General features: G+C 34.3%; 1 protein-coding gene across 14 annotated transcripts in view; it reads left to right on the forward strand.

Moving 5' to 3' along the window:
* The window catches only part of MIPOL1 (mirror-image polydactyly 1), a 251,042-nt gene that overhangs the window by 203,990 nt on the left and 26,882 nt on the right, over positions 1–20,170 (forward strand). For all 14 annotated transcript variants that reach the window (XM_019749153.2, XM_074328162.1, XM_074328163.1 and 11 more), the window contains one exon: positions 10,769–10,999. In XM_019749153.2, coding sequence (XP_019604712.2) covers positions 10,769–10,999 — 231 coding nt within the window. The remainder of the gene's footprint in view (positions 1–10,768; positions 11,000–20,170) is intronic.

Raw genomic sequence — 20,170 nt, forward strand, 5'->3', positions numbered from 1 at the left:
CCATTGATCAAGTTGGGAAGAATTGACATCTTAACAGTATTGAGTCTTTTTATCCATGCATATGGAATCTCTCTCCATTTATTAAGTCTTCTTTGATTTCTTTCATCAGAGTTTTCCTCAGATGGGTCCTGTATATATTTTGTTAGATTTATTATGTCTAAATGTTTCATTTTGGAGGGGGTGATTGTAAGTAGTACTGTGGGGTTTGTTTTGTTTGTTTTATTTTTGGTTTTGTTGATTTTTCTGTGTTTGTCTGCTCTTTCATTTGTTTCTACTGTGATCTCTGTTTTTTTCCTTTATCCTTCTTACTGTGAGTTTAATTTTCCCTTCTTTTTCTAGCATCTTAAGATGGAAGCTTAGATCATTGATTTTAAAACTTCTTCTTTTCTAATATTAGCATTTAAAGCTATAAATGTCCTTCTAAGTGTTGCTTTAGCTTCATCTCCAAATTTTCATATTTTATAATTTCACTATCATTCAGTTCAAAATACTTTTTGAATTCCCTAGTAATTTATTACTGACCTTCAGGTTACAACCATGTTCTTTAATACCAAATGTTTGGAGATTTTCTGTTTTTTGCTTTTTTAAAATTTTTTTAATTTGTTTTAAATTTAATTCCATAGTGATCAGAAAACGTACTCTGTATGGTTTTAGTCCTTTGGAATTTATTGAGACTTGTCTTGTTGCCTAGCATAAGTCTACCTTGGTAAATGTTCCTTGTGCACTTGAAAAGAAAGTATATTCTGAAGTTGTTGAATCGGTGTTCTATAAATGTTAATTAGGTCAAATTGGTTGAAAATGTTCAAATTTTCTATATCCTTACTATCTTTAGTGCACTTGTTTTATCAATTACCAAGAAGAAATAACAATTTGAAATATGTGTTTGCTTCAGTCAGCTCGGGCCACCATAACAAAATACCACAGATAAGGTGGTTTACAGCAGGAAGCCACGACAGACATTTATATCTCACAGTTCTGGAGGCTAGGAAGTCTAAGATCAAAGTCTAGCAGATTCATTTCTTAGTGAGAGCCCTCTTCCTGGATTGCAGACAGACGGCCTTCTTGCTGTATCCTCACTTGGCAGTGGTACTGTGTTTTAATTTTAAATTGCAGTTGTTGCACGGGAAAGCAATTGACTTTATATTAACCTTGTATCCTGCAACCTTGCTGTAAGCACTTATTAGTTCCAAGAGTTTTTGTTTTATTTTGTTTTTGCTGAGTCTTTGAGATTTTTCTACATGGATGGTCATGGCATCTGTAAACAAAGACAGTTCTATGTCTTCCTTCCTAATCTGGATACCTTTTATTTACTTTTCTTGTTTTATTGAATTAGCTAGGATTTACAGTACTATGTTGAATAGGAGTGGTGAGAGGTGACAACCTGATCTTTGAAGGAAAGCATTTATTTTCTCACCATTAAGTATGATGTTAGCTTCAGGCTTTTTGTAGGTGTTCTATATCAACTTCAGAATTTTTTTTCTGTTCCTAGTTTGCTGCGAGTTTTTTTTTTTTTTAATCATGAATTGGTGTTGAATTTTGTCAAATGCTTCTTCCACATTCATTGATATGATTGAATTATTTTTTCCCTGTTAGACTGTTTTGTGATGGATTACATTAATTGATTTTGAACGTTGAATCATCCTTATATATCTGAAACAAATTCCACTTGGTCATAGTATGTAATTCTTTATCTATTTTGTTGGGTTTGATGTGCTAATATTTAGTTGAGGATTTTTGTGTCTCATGATAGGCATTAGTCTGTAAGTTTTCCTTTCTTGTAATGTCTTTATCTGGTTTGTTCTTAGGGTAATGTTGACCTTATAGGTTGAGTTAGGAAGTGTTTCCTCTGCTTCTGCTTTCTCAAAGAGATTGTAGAGAAATGATATGATTTCTTCCTTAGAGGTTTGATGAATCCATCAGGAACTGGTGCTTTCTCTTTTGGACTGTTATTGATTATTGATTCAACTTCTTAATAGATAAAGTCTTATTCAAATCATTTATTTCACCTGTGTGATTTTGATAATTTGTATCTTACAAGGAATTTGGTCCATTTCATCTACATTATTAAATTTTATATAAAAGTTTGTAACATTCCTTTATTATCCTTTTACTGTCCCTGGAATCAGGAGTATTGACCTCTCATTTTTGATATTAGTAATTTGTGTCTTCTCTGCTGTTATTTTCTTGATTAGCCTGACTAGAGGTTTATTAATTTTATTGATTGTGACAGGCCAAAAATGGCCCCCCAAAAGATACTCACATTAAATCATTGGAACCTTAGAGTATTAACTAACTTGGCAAAAGATGTAATTAAGTTAAAGAACTTGAGAGGAGGAGCTTATTCTGGATTATCAAGGTAGGTCCTAAATGCAATCACACGTCTGCTTATAAGAAAGGCAGAGGGAGATTTGAGAGAGACACACAGAGTTGAAAGTTATGTGAAAAGATTGGAGTGATATATAGCCACAAGCTAAGGAATGAATATACTCTTTTTAAATGTCCATAGAACATATACCAAGATAGAGCATATTCTGAGATTTGTAAAACAAATCTCGATTTAAAAGAGCTGAAATCATACTGACTACAATAGAAATAGAATAGAAATCAGTAATTGAAAGATAACAGGCAAATCTCCAAACACTTGGAAACTAAGCAACATATTTCTAAATATTCATGAGTCAAAGAAGAATTCACAAGGGAAACTTTTAAAAAATACATAGAAGTAAATGAAAATAAAAATACAACATACCAAAATTTATGTGACACAGCTAAAGCCGTGCTGAGAGGAAAATTGATAACACTATATGCATACATTAGGAAAATTGGAAATGTATCAGGTCAACAATCTAAGCTCCTACCTCAAGAATCTAGAAATAGAACAGGAAAAATAAATGCAAAGCAAGCCGAATGAAGATAATAATAAAGATAAAAACAAAAAGAAGCACATAAGAGCGGAGAGAAGACACATTACCAGTATCAAGAGTGAAACAGAGGATATCTCTATAGACTTTGCAGACATAAGAATGATAAAGGACTACTATGAACACCTCTACACACATGAAAATGATAATTTAGAGGTTAGGGACCATTTTCTCAGAAAACACTGACTATTGATACATGCAACAACCTGAATGAATCCCCAGAGAATTATGCTAAGTGAAAAAAGACCCAAAAATAACTTTTTAGTTTACAGGATGCCACTCTTAAAATGGCATTATAGAAATGGGAAACAGATTACTAGTGGTTATTAGGGTTTAAGGAGGGGATGGGATGGTAGGAAAGTCAGTAAACATGAGGGATCCTTGTGGTGATGTAACCATTTTGTATCTTAACTGTATCAGTGTCAGTTTCTTGGTAATGCTGTTACGCTGTAATTTTACAAAAAATTACCATGGGGGAAAGTGGATAAAGGACACCAGGGATCTTTCTGTATTATTTCCTGCAATTGCATAAGAATCTGCAATGATCTCAATACAAAGTGTTTATTTTTAAAATGTTCTCCAAAAGTGGAATGGAATGGAATGGAATGGAATGGAATGGAATGGAATGGAATGGAATGGAATGGAATGGAATGGAATGGAATGGAATGGAATGGAATGGAATGGAATGGAATGGAATGGAATGGAATGGAATGGAATGGAATGGAATGGAATGGGAGTGAGGGAAAGCAGTGGTGCATATGGGACTGCACATTAAGATAAGGAGAAAAGAAAGAGAAATAAAATTGATGTGATTCTTTTAGTACTACTAGAGCCCACTTGTTCAAATGGAACATCTAAGCAATGATGGTCAATAAATATTTTTTATATTCCTTCAATAGAGAAGCCACTGTGTTAGATTCTAGAAGGAAACAAGAGAAAAACATGGTCCCTTCCTTCAATAGTATTAGACTCTAGTAGGGAAGATAAAAAAAGTATACTACAGCTGTAAAGGATAGTAGAAAGCAATGAATATAATATCAGGGATATGGAAAGGGTACGGGAGCTCAGAGGAAGGAGTGACTCTTTGGGCAGGATGTGAAGCATGAGTTCATGATAATTCAGGAACTCATGAATTGTGGCAATTCATCTAGATGTTGTGTAGTGATAAGATGCTCGGAGGGACAGGGGAAGAGCTGTCTGGTGGAGGCAACAGTGGGAGCAAAATCCAATGTGAAAAGTGTGAGGGTATCTTCAAAGAACGGTTTATATTTATGTTTGTCTACAATAAAAAAATTTCATAGGGCAGGTGGAAAGAAGTCTGAAAAGAAAAATAGAACCAAAGTTTAGAGCTCCTTGAATGTCAGGCTACAACTTGGGACATCAAACTAGAACTCTATACCCAATGGAATTATCCTTCAGAAGTGAAGGGGAAATAAACACTTTCTCTAACAAACAAAAACTCAGGGAATTTTCATCAGTACACCTAACTTGAAGAAATGTTAAAAAGTTCATCAGAGAGAAGGCAAATCCGATAGGTCAGAAACTCAGATCAAATTAATTGATTTAGTAAACCAGGAAGTAAAACCAGCCACTGTCCTCTCAGAAAACGTGCACTTAGGACAAGGTGGCACATACTTCTGCCTTTCATACTTGCTTTGTCTTTATTTATTTTAATTCAGTAAAAACAAGCCAAACCTGCCTCTTTTTTTTTTTCAGAATGATTTAACAACGTTATCAGTAAGTGATAAAGGTTAGGAAAACTCGTTTACCTCTCCCAATTCATGAAAAACCTGCAGAAACAGGCAGTTGTTTTCCATCAAAGTATTTGTAAAATGTCTGAGTATTGTATAAGATTTTATACAAAGTTAATTATTTCTTTAAAAAAGTATACATGTATGAATGCCTGTTCTTTGTCAGGTATTGTGATAGATATTTTCACATAGATAGATCACCTCATTTTGTTCTCCTATTAATTCCATGATATTTTTCTCATTGTTTTAGGGTTGAGGAAATCAATACTCAAATGGGTATTTTCCCAAGGTCATACAGAGTGAATAACAAAACTTACTTTTTATACTAAAGTAGAAAAATTTGAATCTACTTCAAAATCCAAACCCAACATCTTTTCATCTATACCAGGTTTGGCATTTTTGACATATTAGATGATAATTCTTTGTTTGGGGGGTTCTGTCTTCTGCAATGTAGGTAGGATGCTTCGCCTCTCTGGCCTCTACCCACTAAATGCTAGTAGTATCCCCCCTCCTCCATTTCTGAATAAAAATGTCTCCAGCCATTGTTGCAATATGTCCTCTGACGGACAAAATTACTCCTAGTTAAGAACTATTGGGGGACGGCTGGATGGCTCAGTTGGTTAGAGCATGAGCTCTCAACAACAAGGTTGCTGGTTCAATCCCCACATGGGATGGTGGGCTGTGCCCCCTGCAACTAAGATTGAAAAACAGCGACTGGACTTGGAGCTGAGCTGCACCCTCTACAACTAGATTGAAGGACAATGTCTTGGAGCTGATGGGCCCTGGGGAAACACACTGTTCCCCAATATTCCCCAATTTTTAAAAAAAATTAAAAAACAAAAACAAAAAGTATTGGTCTATACTGTGGTACTTACCTCTAAATTTTTAATCCAAAAATATGTATTCAATTTTTTAAAGTAGCACTATTTTGAAATAGGCTTCATTTATTTACAGTAATTGCTCAACCAATAGCACTAAGCAGAAGAGTAAGTGTGTAATGTGGAATGATGAGTAAAATGATTATATACAAGGACTTAAGTAATAGCTGATCATGGAGACAAGAGAGGAAGCCAGGAAAGGTAGCATCACAACTTGACATAAATGAAAAAGTACTCGTTGCAAGAATAAGCTGAATTCATGTGTGACATGACAATTGAGAGAGAGAATTCAACAAGCAGGTAAGCAGACAAGCTGAGGAGAGCATAAATATCTGCAAGCCAAACCTAAAAGTGGGTCATAAACCTGAAAATTCCAAGATATTTTAAGCTGAGGCGGTACAGAGAGTCGGGGACCAGGATAGTAATCAGGACCACGGACGTGAGGGAATCGACCAGGAGACACTGACGTGGAGAAAGAGCCACTGCAGAAAGGAAATCCATTCCATGCTACTTACTGATATAAGGCCCACTGACAGGAGTTTTCCACCTTGGCCTCTACTGGACTCTGTGTGGTCAGCAGCACAGGAGGTACTGTGCAGTCTCATTGGATGTGGAGTTGAATTATGATAATGTGAAAGTACTACCGTGTTTCCCCAAAAATAAGACCTCATCGGACCATCAGCTCTAATGCATCTTTTGGAGCAAAAATTAATATAAGCCCCTGTCTTATTTTACTATAAGATCGGGTCTTTAATATGATATGATTAATATAATATAATATAATATAATATAATATAATATAATATAATATAATATAATATATCGGGTCTTATATAAGACCGGGTCTTATATTAATTTTTGCTCCAACAGATGTATTAGAGCTCAGCGTCTGGCTAGGTCTTATTTTCGGGGAAACAGGGTAGGTAAAAATATTTTTAAAGTCTTTTTATGCTAAAGTAGAAAAATTTAAGTTCATTAAGAATTACATAATTTTTAAATTGGAAGAGTGAATTGAAACTTTATAATATTCCCTCATTTCCTTCATGATAATCAGAGATTGTGACCATCCTATGTCAATATTGTGTGAGCCACACTATAGGTGCATGCTTTGGGAATTCTGAGAGTGGTTTAATGGCTCTTCTGTTGTTCTTTTATCATTTATTCTTAGTATAACTTAAAATTTTCCCCCATACAATGTCCTTTAAGCGCCCATAAATTGAATGCTGCTATATCACGCTGGAAATGCATCTGAAGATCGATAACTTTGAAAAGAAGTTGAATGTACTATGACCCTGTGGAAAAAAAGCTAAACAATATGGCTGTGTTGTCAATTTAGGGACAGAACTCTGAGGGAAAACAGCACTAAAACAAAAATGTGCTTCAATCATTATACACGCTGAGACTGTGTCTCCTCTACTTCACCTTTATTCCTGTAAGAAAATTCCTTTAGCATTATAAACATTTTGATTTATTGAAGTTCTTAAAGAACAATTTCTTTCCATAAAATAAAATTACCCTATGTAAATGGAATATTAATATGTTGAAATTGGGAACTAAAATCACAAGATGAAAGTGAAAAACTACAAATTATTACAATTACTAAGAAGGAAAATATTAGGATTAATGTGACACAATAACAAGGAGGGAACATAAAATTTTAGATTGAAGAGTCATAAAAGGTTTACCTGAGAAAGCAGTATTTATGCTGAGACCTCTTGGATCTGAGTAGGCGTTTGTCAGGTACAGGTGGGAAAGGCATTCCAAACAAATGCCTCAGGCAGGAAAAAGCTTGATGTACTTGAGAAACTGAATGTCTGGCTAAAAAGTGAAGACATACAGAAGATACAGGGCTTTGTAGCTCAAGGGCAAGTGGAGATGAGTGTTGCAGCCCAGGCAGAAAGACTGTGGGTGCAGATTCTGGCTCTACTAGGTGTGTGGGGTTAATTAAATTACCTCTCTGTTTCAATTTCTTCATCAGTAATATTGACAGGACTTCTCTCCTAGGTTGTTTTGAGGTTTACTGAGTTAAAATATGTAATTTTTTTAAAATCATTTTTACAGATTTATTCTGAGTGTACTGAAATGCTATTGCAGGATATTAACATTATCTGACATTATCAGGACATTATCTGATTTATCTTTTAAAAGCTCACACAAGCTATTATTTCTACTTGAGAAAGTCTTGATGGAAATTTAAAGATTTCCAAGGCATTTTGAATGATGACTAGCTTTTTGACCCTTCAGAGGCAAGAGTCCCAGTCACAGGTCCATCTGAGTAAAACCAAAATCGATTATAAATTTGCCCCCAAAAAAGAAGATTAAATGATAGAAAAGTAGGAAGTGGTCAACAATTATGGAATTAAGTCGGGATAACTTAACCTTAATAATAAGGTTTTAAAAGCTGAATTATTAATTCTTAACATTTAATTGGTTAGAGGATACTGAATCATATTTTAAATGCAGAATTCCCAAACTAAGACAGCCTACGGTGAGTTTTAAATGACCATATCTGTAAGATTAAATTACAAAGGAATGGGGTAGGCTAAGATTTTAAAAATAGGACACAAAAACACTGCCATTAAAGAAACAATGATAAATTGGACTTCATGAAAATTAAGAATGTACATTCATCAAAAGACAACATTAAGAGAATGAACTATCACTGCACATCTATTAGAATGGCTAAAGTTGAAAGGACTGGCAATCCCTTTTAAGGGAGCTTGTTAAAATCACTGGAATTCCTGTGCATTACTGATGGGAGTATAAGTTGGTATGACCACTTTGGGAAACTGTATGCAGTATCTACTGAATCTCAACATACATAAATCCTATGAAGAAATTCTTTTCCAGAAATGAGTACTTACATCAATTATATCTCAATAAAGCTGGGAATAAATGGGAACTTAGGTCCATCAAAAGACAGGTACAAGAATATTAATAGCAGCAATCGTGAAATGGTTTAATAAATTGTGGGATTTTATGTAACAGAATACTTCATAGCAATAAAAAATAAACGGCATGCAACAACAGGATATATCTCATAAACCTTATGTTAAGCGAAATAAGGCAGACAAAAAGTTCAAAAAGAAGCAATAATCTTAATAGAGGTTGGACTAGTGATTACCTTGGGGGAGGGGAATCAATGGGCAGGGAACACTGGGTGCCTTCTGGGTTTGGTCTGTATTTTGTTCTTTTTGTTTGGTCAAGCTGAGTACTTTAAATTTGTGCACTTCATATAATTTAAAAGGTAGTTCATAAAATGTAAGTTAATAATGTTTTAAAGGTAAGAACAGACTTGTCTTTTGAAAGTTTTTTTGTTTTTTGTTTGTTTTTAGTTTTTCTTTCTTTCTTGAATCTTTCAAATAGACAAAGAGCGTGGACTGAAGGAAGTTGTAAGTTGGAATAGGAGGGATGCAGAAAGTGTGAAAGGACAAAGAAAGGAATAGGAAAATGGGCAGGAGACAGGTGTCTTTAGACATCAGGGTTGATAGAAAAAAACAAGAAATGAAGTAAGAGTTAGCTAAATAATAAGGTGAAAACTACAAAGAAAGACTCTTTTTTATACTCTACAGATGGGGCACTGTCACGCTGGGGTGTCAGGTAGGGTCTCAGCTCCCGCTCCCCACATAGGAACACAGGATATGGGGAGGCCAAAAAGGAACACCCACGGAGCCATAGATGGGGGAGTCATACCACTATGGTCTCGTTGGCAGCTGGGTTGGAGACACAGGAAGCAGGAGCCACACTATCCGCAATCCACACTCTGCCCTTGCTGGCCCCCATTTGCTGCTAGCGTAGCCACGGCAGTTATATTAGTGGCCAGTGGCTCACTGGCTACAGCTGACGGCCAACTAGCCACAGCTGATGGCCATCCAATCACAGTTGATGGCCATTTACTACCTGAGCCAGCACCTTTCCATGTGAGGCTGGGAGCCTGGAAACTGCACCCCTGGCTCTGTCCCCACAGGCACTATACACCATTCTCATTGTATATGGAGTAATCAATTGACCAGTTTAGCAGCACTCTTTCTTCTTAAGAACTAATTTGAATCCTGGAATGATTTCCTTTGGAATGCTGACTGTCCCTGTTTAAGTCTATCTTATTTCTGCTGTCACCTTCTCCAAAGTGAGCACACGGGAGAGGCTTATAGGTTACTTAAGCAAAAAGAAGAAATTTATAATTAGTTTGAATAATTTTAAATAGTTTCAGATTAGATATTCAGGCAGCGCTAAAGTTCCCTGACTAGCTTTTTGCATCTTTAAGAGTTGTATTACTTTCTTTCACATTATCAGTTAGGTTGTTTTACTTCAAATCTCCCATCGACATTTCTTTTGTATGCATATACTGACACGATTTTATTTAATAAAAAAGGAACATCTCCTGTGTGGATTTTAAATTTCCCTTATTAAATATTTATATTTTCAAAATGTCTTTATTTAATTGAGTGAGGTGCTTGGTGCCATTTCAAAATAACCTCAGGTGGTAGGTGTAATGACATATCAAAGATTTGACCTTTAGCATTTTAGGATTCTATTTGTCTGCATTTTCTTCTGCATTCATTTAGTCTTAATTTATATGCTATTTCTCTGTATGACTTAATGAGTGGATGTATTTGGCATAAGATTCATTAACACAAAAAAAAATATGTCTGAATACATATTATTTCTGTGCAGTCTGACTAGTGATTTTAACTTCATTTATATCTCAACTATGACAAGTAGAAAATGCTTTGTATAGGGGTGATTGGTATTTGTACAAACTTCGTCTCATTCATTCTCATTAAGTGCTCAGCTGAGTAGACCCCACATCTACTAAACTGATGACACCCGTTCTCTTCTCAGTTCTTAGCAGTCAGCTTATTATATTCTTTTATTTACCTAGAGATACTTTATTTTTCAGTTCTCTTCTGTTCCTTTTAAAGAAAATTGAATGTAATATTTACACTGATATAATTAAATTAACATCTCGCAGCATCTTTCAGTATGCCTTGGTAGCATAGATAATCATTCATCTGAGTCGGTTTCAGCCTAGAACTAGAGAAATTGAATAATTATCATGTAGAAGATTGTGATATAAAAATTATTTTTGTTTAACCATCTGAGTATGTGTTTATTGATTTTCAGTAATGTATATTTCTAACTGGAGATGTTTGTGTGAAATGGATTATTGGTCAGTCAGCCTACAGATTTATGTTTTCTTATTTTTGTATTTCCCCAGTTTACACAAATCTTTATCCCAAGAAGAAAATCTGAAGGATCAATTTAACCATACCCTTAGTACCTATGAAGAAGCTTTAAAGAGTAGAGAGAACATTGTTTCCATCACTCAACAACAGAATGAAGAACTGGCTGCCCAGCTGCAGCAAGCGCTGACGGATCGGGCGAACACGGAGGAAGAGCTTCAGCGCGCCATGGAGGCCTCCCAGGCAGCCAGGGACAAAGTGCAGAAGTGAGTAAAGTGACCTTGCATTATTTCAAAAGCATGCAACAAACCAAAATAAAAACATTCTTTTGACAACGAAACAATACATTGTTTATTATGCATGCTGCTAATAGTCTAAGACAAAAGTACATTGAGCCAGATGAACGTTTTCAGATTGCCTGTCATGTCCATATTTGGGGTCAAAAAGCCATTTACTTGGGAATCATAGCTACTGTTGAGAGCAGACCATTTATTGAATAACTATAACTGGTCTGTACCAGTTCTGGAAGGCCATGCTATTAAAATCATTTCGTAGGTACTAGATAAAGTTATGAGTAAGGGAAGAGACAGTCGGGTTACCAACTTAACTCATTTAGCTTCTCTATAATCCTGCTTGAGTTGAGATCATCTGTGACATTGTAATCTGAGACCTCTAGGTACACAGAACGTGGTACAGTGAAGTTAATTTGCATGTGTTGTTCTTCTGAAGTATTCAGTACAGGTTTTCACAGTGCATAATTATATTTGTTTATTTTCAGTGATCTTTGCATTTTTATTAAAATTTAAATAAAGCTGCATAATCAGTCAGTCTTTATGATAGCCAGCAAAATGTTAACAAATAACAGGCAAAGAAGTCACTTGAACATTAATCTATGGGACTTGAACATTGTAGCAGAATTTTCCAAAGCAGCTTTAATGTAATAAAACTTGTCATTTAAACTGAGCCCTTCTTTATGTATTGTTAACAGCATTACATCATTCACATACCTAGTCGCCTTCAATTTCTAAGACATACCTTTGTCCTTAACTTTTTTTTTTTCAGTTTCACAGTATGAAGAAGTAGTGCTAACTGCAAGGTTTCTTATTTCTCACTACTTTTTATTTGAAAATAAGTCTTCTCAACCATTTCCCCAGCATCCCTGAAATTATATTTTGAGTAAAAACCAAAGGTAAATCTGCAATCAAGACTGTTTTAAAACAGAGTAGGAATACTGCATATTAATCTTTATTATCAGTGTATCTTGAAACATGTGATTTATGGTATATTTTTTGTAGATTTAAAGATTAGGTTTATATTCAACCAGAAACTGTATCCAGTTATTCACAATGTACATTAATATTCTAAGAACACCAAAACATATAGGTAGATCCCATTACATTGTAAATTACAAATCAGTAACTTTTGACACTCAGGATCTAATTTAGCTCTGTTTGCTTAAAGTCTACAAATAATTACAAATTTCAAGTTTAATTATTTTTACATTTTTATGTATGTAATCCTTTACGTGTCACCCTTTAATTTCTATACATAACTAAAATTCCCTACAACAGTGTTTCCCAGAGAGCAATTAGATTTCTAAAAAAAAAAATCTTTGGAAATGTTGTTAACCCTTTTTTTTTTCAGGTCTCATTAGCTATCATTATCATTTTGTAAAAGAAATAAGTTTGTACACCAGGAAGCAGAAATAACATCATCTCAAATAACTCTTTAAATTCAGTAAGTTTCACCTTTTGTAAAACTTACTATATTGTCCTTATTCTTTACACTGAACCACACAGATCCGAACTTTTCAATGGAATGGTACCAGTTCATGGACACAGTTTAAGTGCAACAATTATGTCGCGTATAACAGTTAAATGTTAGATTTTCATTTAAATGTTAAGTCTTTTATTCTGATTTCCAGCAATAAGACATAGATGGAATATTATTAGGCTTTTCTTTTCGTATTCAATCCACTGTATTTCATTTTTAATTGCCCTCAGTTGGGTGACATATCTTATTGCAGTTAATGTGGACATCAGCTTATTTTATTGGGTTTAAGAGGATAACCCTCAAGGAAACCAATTTATAATACTACTCAGTTAGATGTTATTAGCATTCATTCTCTGTCTAATCCGAAATTTCTACTATTAGCAGTTATTTTTGAAAGCCCTTTGTAAATATGTTAGTGTTCCAGGCAATAATTACAATTGAAACTAAAAACATCCACATTTTCCCTTTTTCCTTCACAACCAAATTTCTTGAATAAATGATCTATATTAACTATCTCAAATTTTTCAATTACTGTTTACTCCTCTGCTACTGAATACACTATGGCTAGCTCTTATATGGAATTGTTGTTCTTAAAATGACCAATAATTTCCTAACTGTTGAATTCAATGACCCATTTCTAATTATATTTTTATTATGAAACTAATATATGATCATGGTAAAAAGTAAGTAAAGATGCTCATGTATCTTCAGCAGTATAGCATAGTAGTTTAAAAACTCATGCTTCTGATTCAGAATGCATAGGTATTTGAACTTGGACATACTACTTCAAAACATTATGCTGATGTGGACAATAATATTCCTATCTCATAATGTTAAAAGAATTAGATGAGATAATGCATATAATGCTTTTAGAACAATGCGTGTTGCATAGTCCCTCCTTCTCTAGTCATTTCACTCCACACTGCACTATCTCCTTGTTCAGAAGGGTTCTGTCTTTTCAAGTCTGAATGCCTTTATATATGTTGGTAACCTCTGCTTGGAGCCTTTTGTCCTTTTTCCCCCGTGAGAAACATATTCATCGTATGAGATGCAGTGCAGCATAGAGGATAGACACAGGCTTTGCAGTCTAGTCAGACAGACCTGTGTTTGAATCCCTACTTTCCTACTTATTTCCTGTGAGATTTGGAGCAAATTACTTAACCTTTGGAAGCAAAAGTTCCTTAGTTAAAAAATTCGGTCAGTAATACTGGCTTTACAGGCAGGGTTGGTGTGAGTAATAAACTGGATAGCATGTAAAATGCCTAGTTCAGTGCCAGTCACTTTATTGTAAGCATTCTATAAATTATATTATTAGTATCATCATATTCATCAAATTACCAAGACTAGTTCAATCTCCTCTTTTCTGCAAAGTCTTCTCCAACTTCCTAGAAAGATAAGTGACTCTCTTCTGTGTGTTGTCCTAGTATTTTTATTGAAAATCACTCCCCAGAAAATAAAACCTCCCCATTCTCCTGTATTTCCTATCTCAGCTAATGGTCTTCAGCTATTTCAGCACTGTCCTTGTTCCCTCACTGTTTCTTACCATTTGCATTCACTTTGCCATCAGTCCCTGTTTTGTCTACTGCCTATATAGCTCCTGATTCCCTCCCCTCCATCCTCACTCTTTAATTACATTAATTCAGGCTCTCCTCATCCCCTCATCTAGACTACTGAAATAATCATAAAACTAGTTTACCTGCCTGTAACTCTCAAGTTTATCTTTCTCACTGCCACCAGAGTTGATTTTTCTAAAACATAAATCAGGTTATATTACCTTCTCTATTTAAAAACTTTCCGGGGCTCTTCCTCCCCTACAAGTTAAAGTGTAAATAACGTAACATGACATGAGGTCTATCACTAGCCTTCTCCCATTTTTCTAGTGTTATTTCCTCCCACAACCCCTGCACATGCTATTTCTTCTTTTTAGAACATGTTCCTCCCTTTTAGTACCTGGTCAAATTTTTGTTACTCACTAAAGTCCAGCCTAAATATTACCCCTACGATGTTTCTTTATTTTTTCGGTCTTTATTGTGTTCATAGTACTTAGTCCATACCTTTTTAGAGGTCTTAATCATCTAAGTGTTATGATTGTTTTGTATATCTGTTTCCTGTCTACTCCACTCCCTGCAAAATTACCCATCATTGAACTTTCCCAAGATAAGGACAGTGTTTTATTCACCTTTTAATTCCCGTGCCCTCCAAATACTCGCACAGATGCCTGCTGTAAAGTAGGCACTCCGTAAATGTTTATGAACAAATGAACTAGAACAATTTAATAGTGTGATAGAATGACAGAACCAAGTAAAAGCAGTTCAGGTCAGGAATACACAGAAAAATTTGAGATGTGCTCTGATCTGCTTTAAGTCCTAGATCTAAATTTTTTATCCCAACCCAGAACCCAGAGCATACCAGTGTCGTAGAAGAATATGACCCTTCACGCCTAACTCCCCTCACTGGCACCTCCATCCTTTCCCTGTCCTCAGAGTTGGGATCTTTTACTTCCTAGAGATCAGCTGTTAACCCCTTGCTCTAACCACCAACTTCCATCAAGTTTAATTACATTTAAAGGACCTGAAATCTTCAGTGATAGTGGAGAGAGACCATATACTTTTTGTAGTAAATGTAAAATTTTAAATTTATGTTTTCTTTCAGAGTCAAATATTTCTTAAATTTTTAACCTATAGACGTCTGCCTGAAAGGGAAAGTTATACAGAATTACCATCCATAAGTCAGCCAATATTTATAGGCATATAGTCACTTATAGGGTAAAATGAAATGAATAGCAGACCTCAGTACCCAAAAATAGCTTCTTGGCCCAGGGGTCATAAAGCCTATATAGTTTCACCAGCAAAAATCCATTCCCTTGGGTTAAGCATTACTCTCCTTATGTATGTCTCCTTAAAAACTGTACATGCGTGTGGAAGAAGAGCACATTGTGATTTAGCTTATAGAATGCTATTTTGATGATCCTGGATGCATTTGGTTTAGGAGAGTCATGTGGAAGTAGAGGGAACTGAAGAACAAGTTAAGAGCATGAGAACTTTATAAGAAAAATTCTTAACTGTTTTGCCAAGGACTATCCATGATCTTCATTTATTAAAGAGAACACTGACACACCGATTCATTAATCGATGTTTTTATTATTACGAGAGATTTAAAACTCTATGGCTCTTTATGCTGTATTTTATTTTCTGTCTTTCCATCTACAGATATGCATCTTGTGGCCAAGAACAAAAGTTTCCCAAAGGATTTAAAAAATATAATCCACTATGCTTAACATGCCTGAACTACACATAGTTACTTAAAAGTATTTACAACCATGCTTATAAGGTCAGAAGATCAATCAAAGATCTCGGTTTCTCAGTGAAATAACTTTTGTCACATATTGTCTTTACTGTGGGCCAGACTTACACTGATACTCAAATTCCCTCATAAATTGTAACTGTATAATGAATATATTGGACAAAAATATGTAGGAAAAAATTGTATACTTTTTAAAAATTTTTTCACGAAAAAATGAATCAACTATTTACAAATTTCTTTCTTTCCATACTTTTCTTTTTTTTTAAATTACTTAAGATTTGCATGTGTTCTGCTAATCTTCAGTTGAATAGTTGAAATATCAAAGATCAGTATAAAACATTTCATTATGAAATATAGAACATACTGCATCTTTTGAGTGGTACTGACAGGGAAAAAAAAGAACAACATGTAAAGCTAACAGAAAGTCTGTCCTGACTGTGGCCAAATACTGGTTTCTATGAGGAAGTTGAGGTTACAAAGAAATTGTGAATTCTCAGCCTGATTACCCTGCTGATGAGTAAGAACTGTCTGTAGTTCTCTTCGAGGTGTCAGGGGAGTCACCATAGTGTCACACAAGGGTTCTTAGCGTAGAGCAAACATACTTTCCACAAACTCAGCTGCTTAATCTGTTTGCAGGTTGAATTATAAAACAGGATAGATGACTCTGGGTGCTGGGAAGGGGAACAGAGCATTTCCACAGTTTCTTGATTTAAAAAAGAAAAAAAAAAGCCTGCTATTCTTATTTTTAAAAAAGAAAAGCCTACAATTTTCATCAAAAGACTTCATCAAAGTTTTGTTCTGACTCTACAACCTGATTTTAACCATAATGAAAAATAGTTGTGCTAAATATTCTTAGAGTTTAATATGAAAGATACCAGTGAATTTTTTATAATTACATTTTTTTTCCATTAAAATTATTCTGCTTCTTGCCAACTTTACATGTGATATTTTTCCTATAAATTCTTGGTTGGACTGTAAGTTGCACGGCAATATTAGCTATGTCTGAACCTATAAATACTTGTTGATTCAATCAAAGAATAAGTTTCATAAATTCTCAACTCAGCATAAGGTTTAGAAACAACATTTAATATAATGTTGAAAGTTGACTTTGATTTATTATTAATAAATGGGAGGATTTAAAACTTTTCTTAAATTGCTTTTCAAAATATTTTTGTTTGAGATGTAAAAGCTCTCTGAAATATAAAACATACCTCAGCAAATGAAAAGTTAAATAGTTAATTTGTGATATTTTATGTACAATTGAACATCCCACTCAACCAGAAGATACATTCTAAATCTAGATCTAATTAGATATAGCTTTATTGTCATTTATAGGAGGAAAATGGATTCAGACGACTTCTGTTTACTTCACTATTTACTTAGCAATCATTGTTAAGATATACAGCATCTAACATGCTTAATTTTTATTCTTGAACACATGATATACTTTTAAGAATTTAATATTCTAGATTTGTAAATCATAACATGTCTTTAAATTAAACACATATTGAACTTATGCAATACATGTCTTGTTGCACTCTATCAAACAAGTATGTATTTTATTTTAAAAATGTAATTTCATTACATATTTGTATAGTGCATCACCTTTCCCATCCACTGAGTATTTAAAGTAGGTCTCTTTAGAGTTACTTTTATTATATAGCAATATCTACCATGTCTGATACATATATAATTATATTCATTTCTTTATGAAAACTAAAGAATTTGGGCTTACACCTTGCTTTAGGAAATATCTCACTTTGACATGAAAAAGAAACATAATTTTAATTGTTTCATTCATTCCTTTTTACCAAGGAAGGATTAAGATAGGACTATTAAAATCGGAGCCTAACCCAGAATTTGAGAAATTCCAATGAAGTGGAAAGTGAAGGATCCAGGCTAAAGAAGAAAGGGAATTCTCTAAACCTACAAATCAGTACTTTCCCTGATAAATTCCCTTTTATAGTTAACTTTATGGAATGAATCATGAGAACATGAAAGTAGGGATTAAAAAGTTAAATTACCACTCAGCTTCTTACATTTGATCTGCTTCTTCATCAGAACCTATCTTTCCATACTAGGTGATCTCTAGTTGGGCTAGTATACACTGCTGCCAACTAATATAGAAAAAACATGTTTCAGATGAGCACGATGGAGAGGAATGAAAGAAAAAGAACAAAAGAGTGAATATGAGAGTGAATATGTTTAAGACTAAATAAAATGCAGGCTCAGTTGGTTAGAGTGCAAGCTCTTAACCAGGTTGCTGGTTCAATTCCCACATGAAATGATGGGCTGTGCCCCCTGCAACTAAGATTGAAAACGGCAATTGGAATTGGAGCTGAGCTGCCTCCATCCACAACTAGATTGAAGAATAGTGACTTGACTTGGAGCTGATGGGCCCTGGAGAAACACACTGTTCCCCAACATTCCGCAATAAAATTAAAATAAAAAAATCAGAGATGGAGTTCCTATTATTTTAGGGAAATTATAGGATCCACCTAAAGCTGGTCATGTACATTTTAACTAGAATATGACAGGTTTAGGGAAAAACACAACGAGTTCTTATACCTCAGAGACATGTGATTTTCACACATACATACGTATGAAACGTAAGTTTCTTAGAGTGGCCATATGATCTCACAACTATCCTTTTCCTTGGTGCTTTTCTCAGCTCTAGTTAAAAACCATCTTGTTGTTTAACTCTGGACAGGCTACATAGCTCCTGCGTACTTCTGTGAAGATAGGAGAATTCATCTGACTTAACCTGAGAATAGTTTTAGAATTGATAAATATAAAATATACAATGTGATTTGAACTTCCTTGAAAAGGAAACAATAGCACTAACCACTAGTGTACTTTAGAATACTTTTGTTGTAGTAAAGGGGAAAGGGAAGCTATTGCAGAAATTAGATTTTTAGAATTTTTCATCATTCTTACTTGGGTGTTGCTCCATCTCATTATACTAGGTAATTCACTCAGAACTTCTTCCTTTGCTTTTTCTATTCTTAAACATATAGAAGCTCAGATATAATGTATCTATCTGTTAATATAGAAAATGTCTATATATATATATGTATTTATATGTACGTACATATAAATGCATATATCAGGGTCTGGTTTTCTTTTAATAAATCCTCAGCATATTCATCTAAAATCTGATGGATACTTCCTTACTTGGTATAGGTTTTATTTTCAAAATGTAATTGGAAAAAAAAACTAAACTGTACCCCAGAGCAAGTAGAAATACAAATTTCACTTAGATCTAGGATTCCATGTTTGATTATTTCTCTCCACTTTATCAGAGATTTGCCCATGTGCATATTTGGCCCTCAATAAATACAGAATGAAAGAATCTTTTGCTTATTTCAATGTAACTGTCTAATAGTGAAATCATAAACATTGTCCATTAATAAACTTCATTCTTGGTCATTTTTATTTAAAGAGAAAACAAGTCATTCTGTAATAACACAGTATGTAGTAGCAGCTGAGATGCGTCTTCTTTCTTCCTTTATTATTATTGTGCATTTTTGAACAACTCAACAGAAACAGTTTTTTTCTTCAGTTCTTACTAACCTTACTAATTTCATTTATTTATTTACTGTTTTGGCATTTATACCATTCAAACTAATAGTTCTTGGAACATCATTATTATTTGACATTTTCCTTTGCTGCACTTGACAGTATCCTAAGAGCATATGAAAGCATGTATTATTTCTCTTTATGTTACCATTTGATGAGCTACATAATGGTTAAAAAAACATATAAACATTTAAAATCATGAAACATCTTCCTCCTTAAAGTAGTCTGCCTTCTGAGCTATGTGTATTTCACATCAGTCTTACAAGAAGTTCTCTACTGCTAACTGGAGGGCCTAATCTTTCCCGGAATGATGGGAGTAGCACAGTTCAAGAACAAGAATGAATCTCTGTATAATCACACCACAATGTGAGGTGACCATAAGACAGAGAATTGACCAGATACACGTATGGGTTTTAGGAAGACTTTCTGATGCTGTTTTTTAACACAGCTGTGAGAAGAATGTGGCTAAGACCCAATAGTCATTCTTGAGTAGAACTGGCAAAGGAAACCATGAGGAGAAGAGAATTTAACACATGGGTGTAAGAGAGTAAGGCTTCATTGATGGGATCTGAGGGGAATGCCTAATGACTGGAAGAATCAAACTTGGCAATGAAAACACAAAGCTCTTTTCATCAATTCAAATGCAGACTCTAAAGCTGCAGATGGTCACCTCCAGCCTTGTCTATTCAGTGTGAGGTTTTATAAAATGGCACTTTGGTGAATACTAATAGATCAAAACAAAGATTTAATAACTAAAGATGTGGTGTTCATTTTTAAATGAG

Source organism: Rhinolophus sinicus, linkage group LG03 (genome assembly GCF_036562045.2).
Source record: "Rhinolophus sinicus isolate RSC01 linkage group LG03, ASM3656204v1, whole genome shotgun sequence".
Taxonomy (NCBI): Eukaryota; Metazoa; Chordata; class Mammalia; order Chiroptera; family Rhinolophidae; genus Rhinolophus; species Rhinolophus sinicus.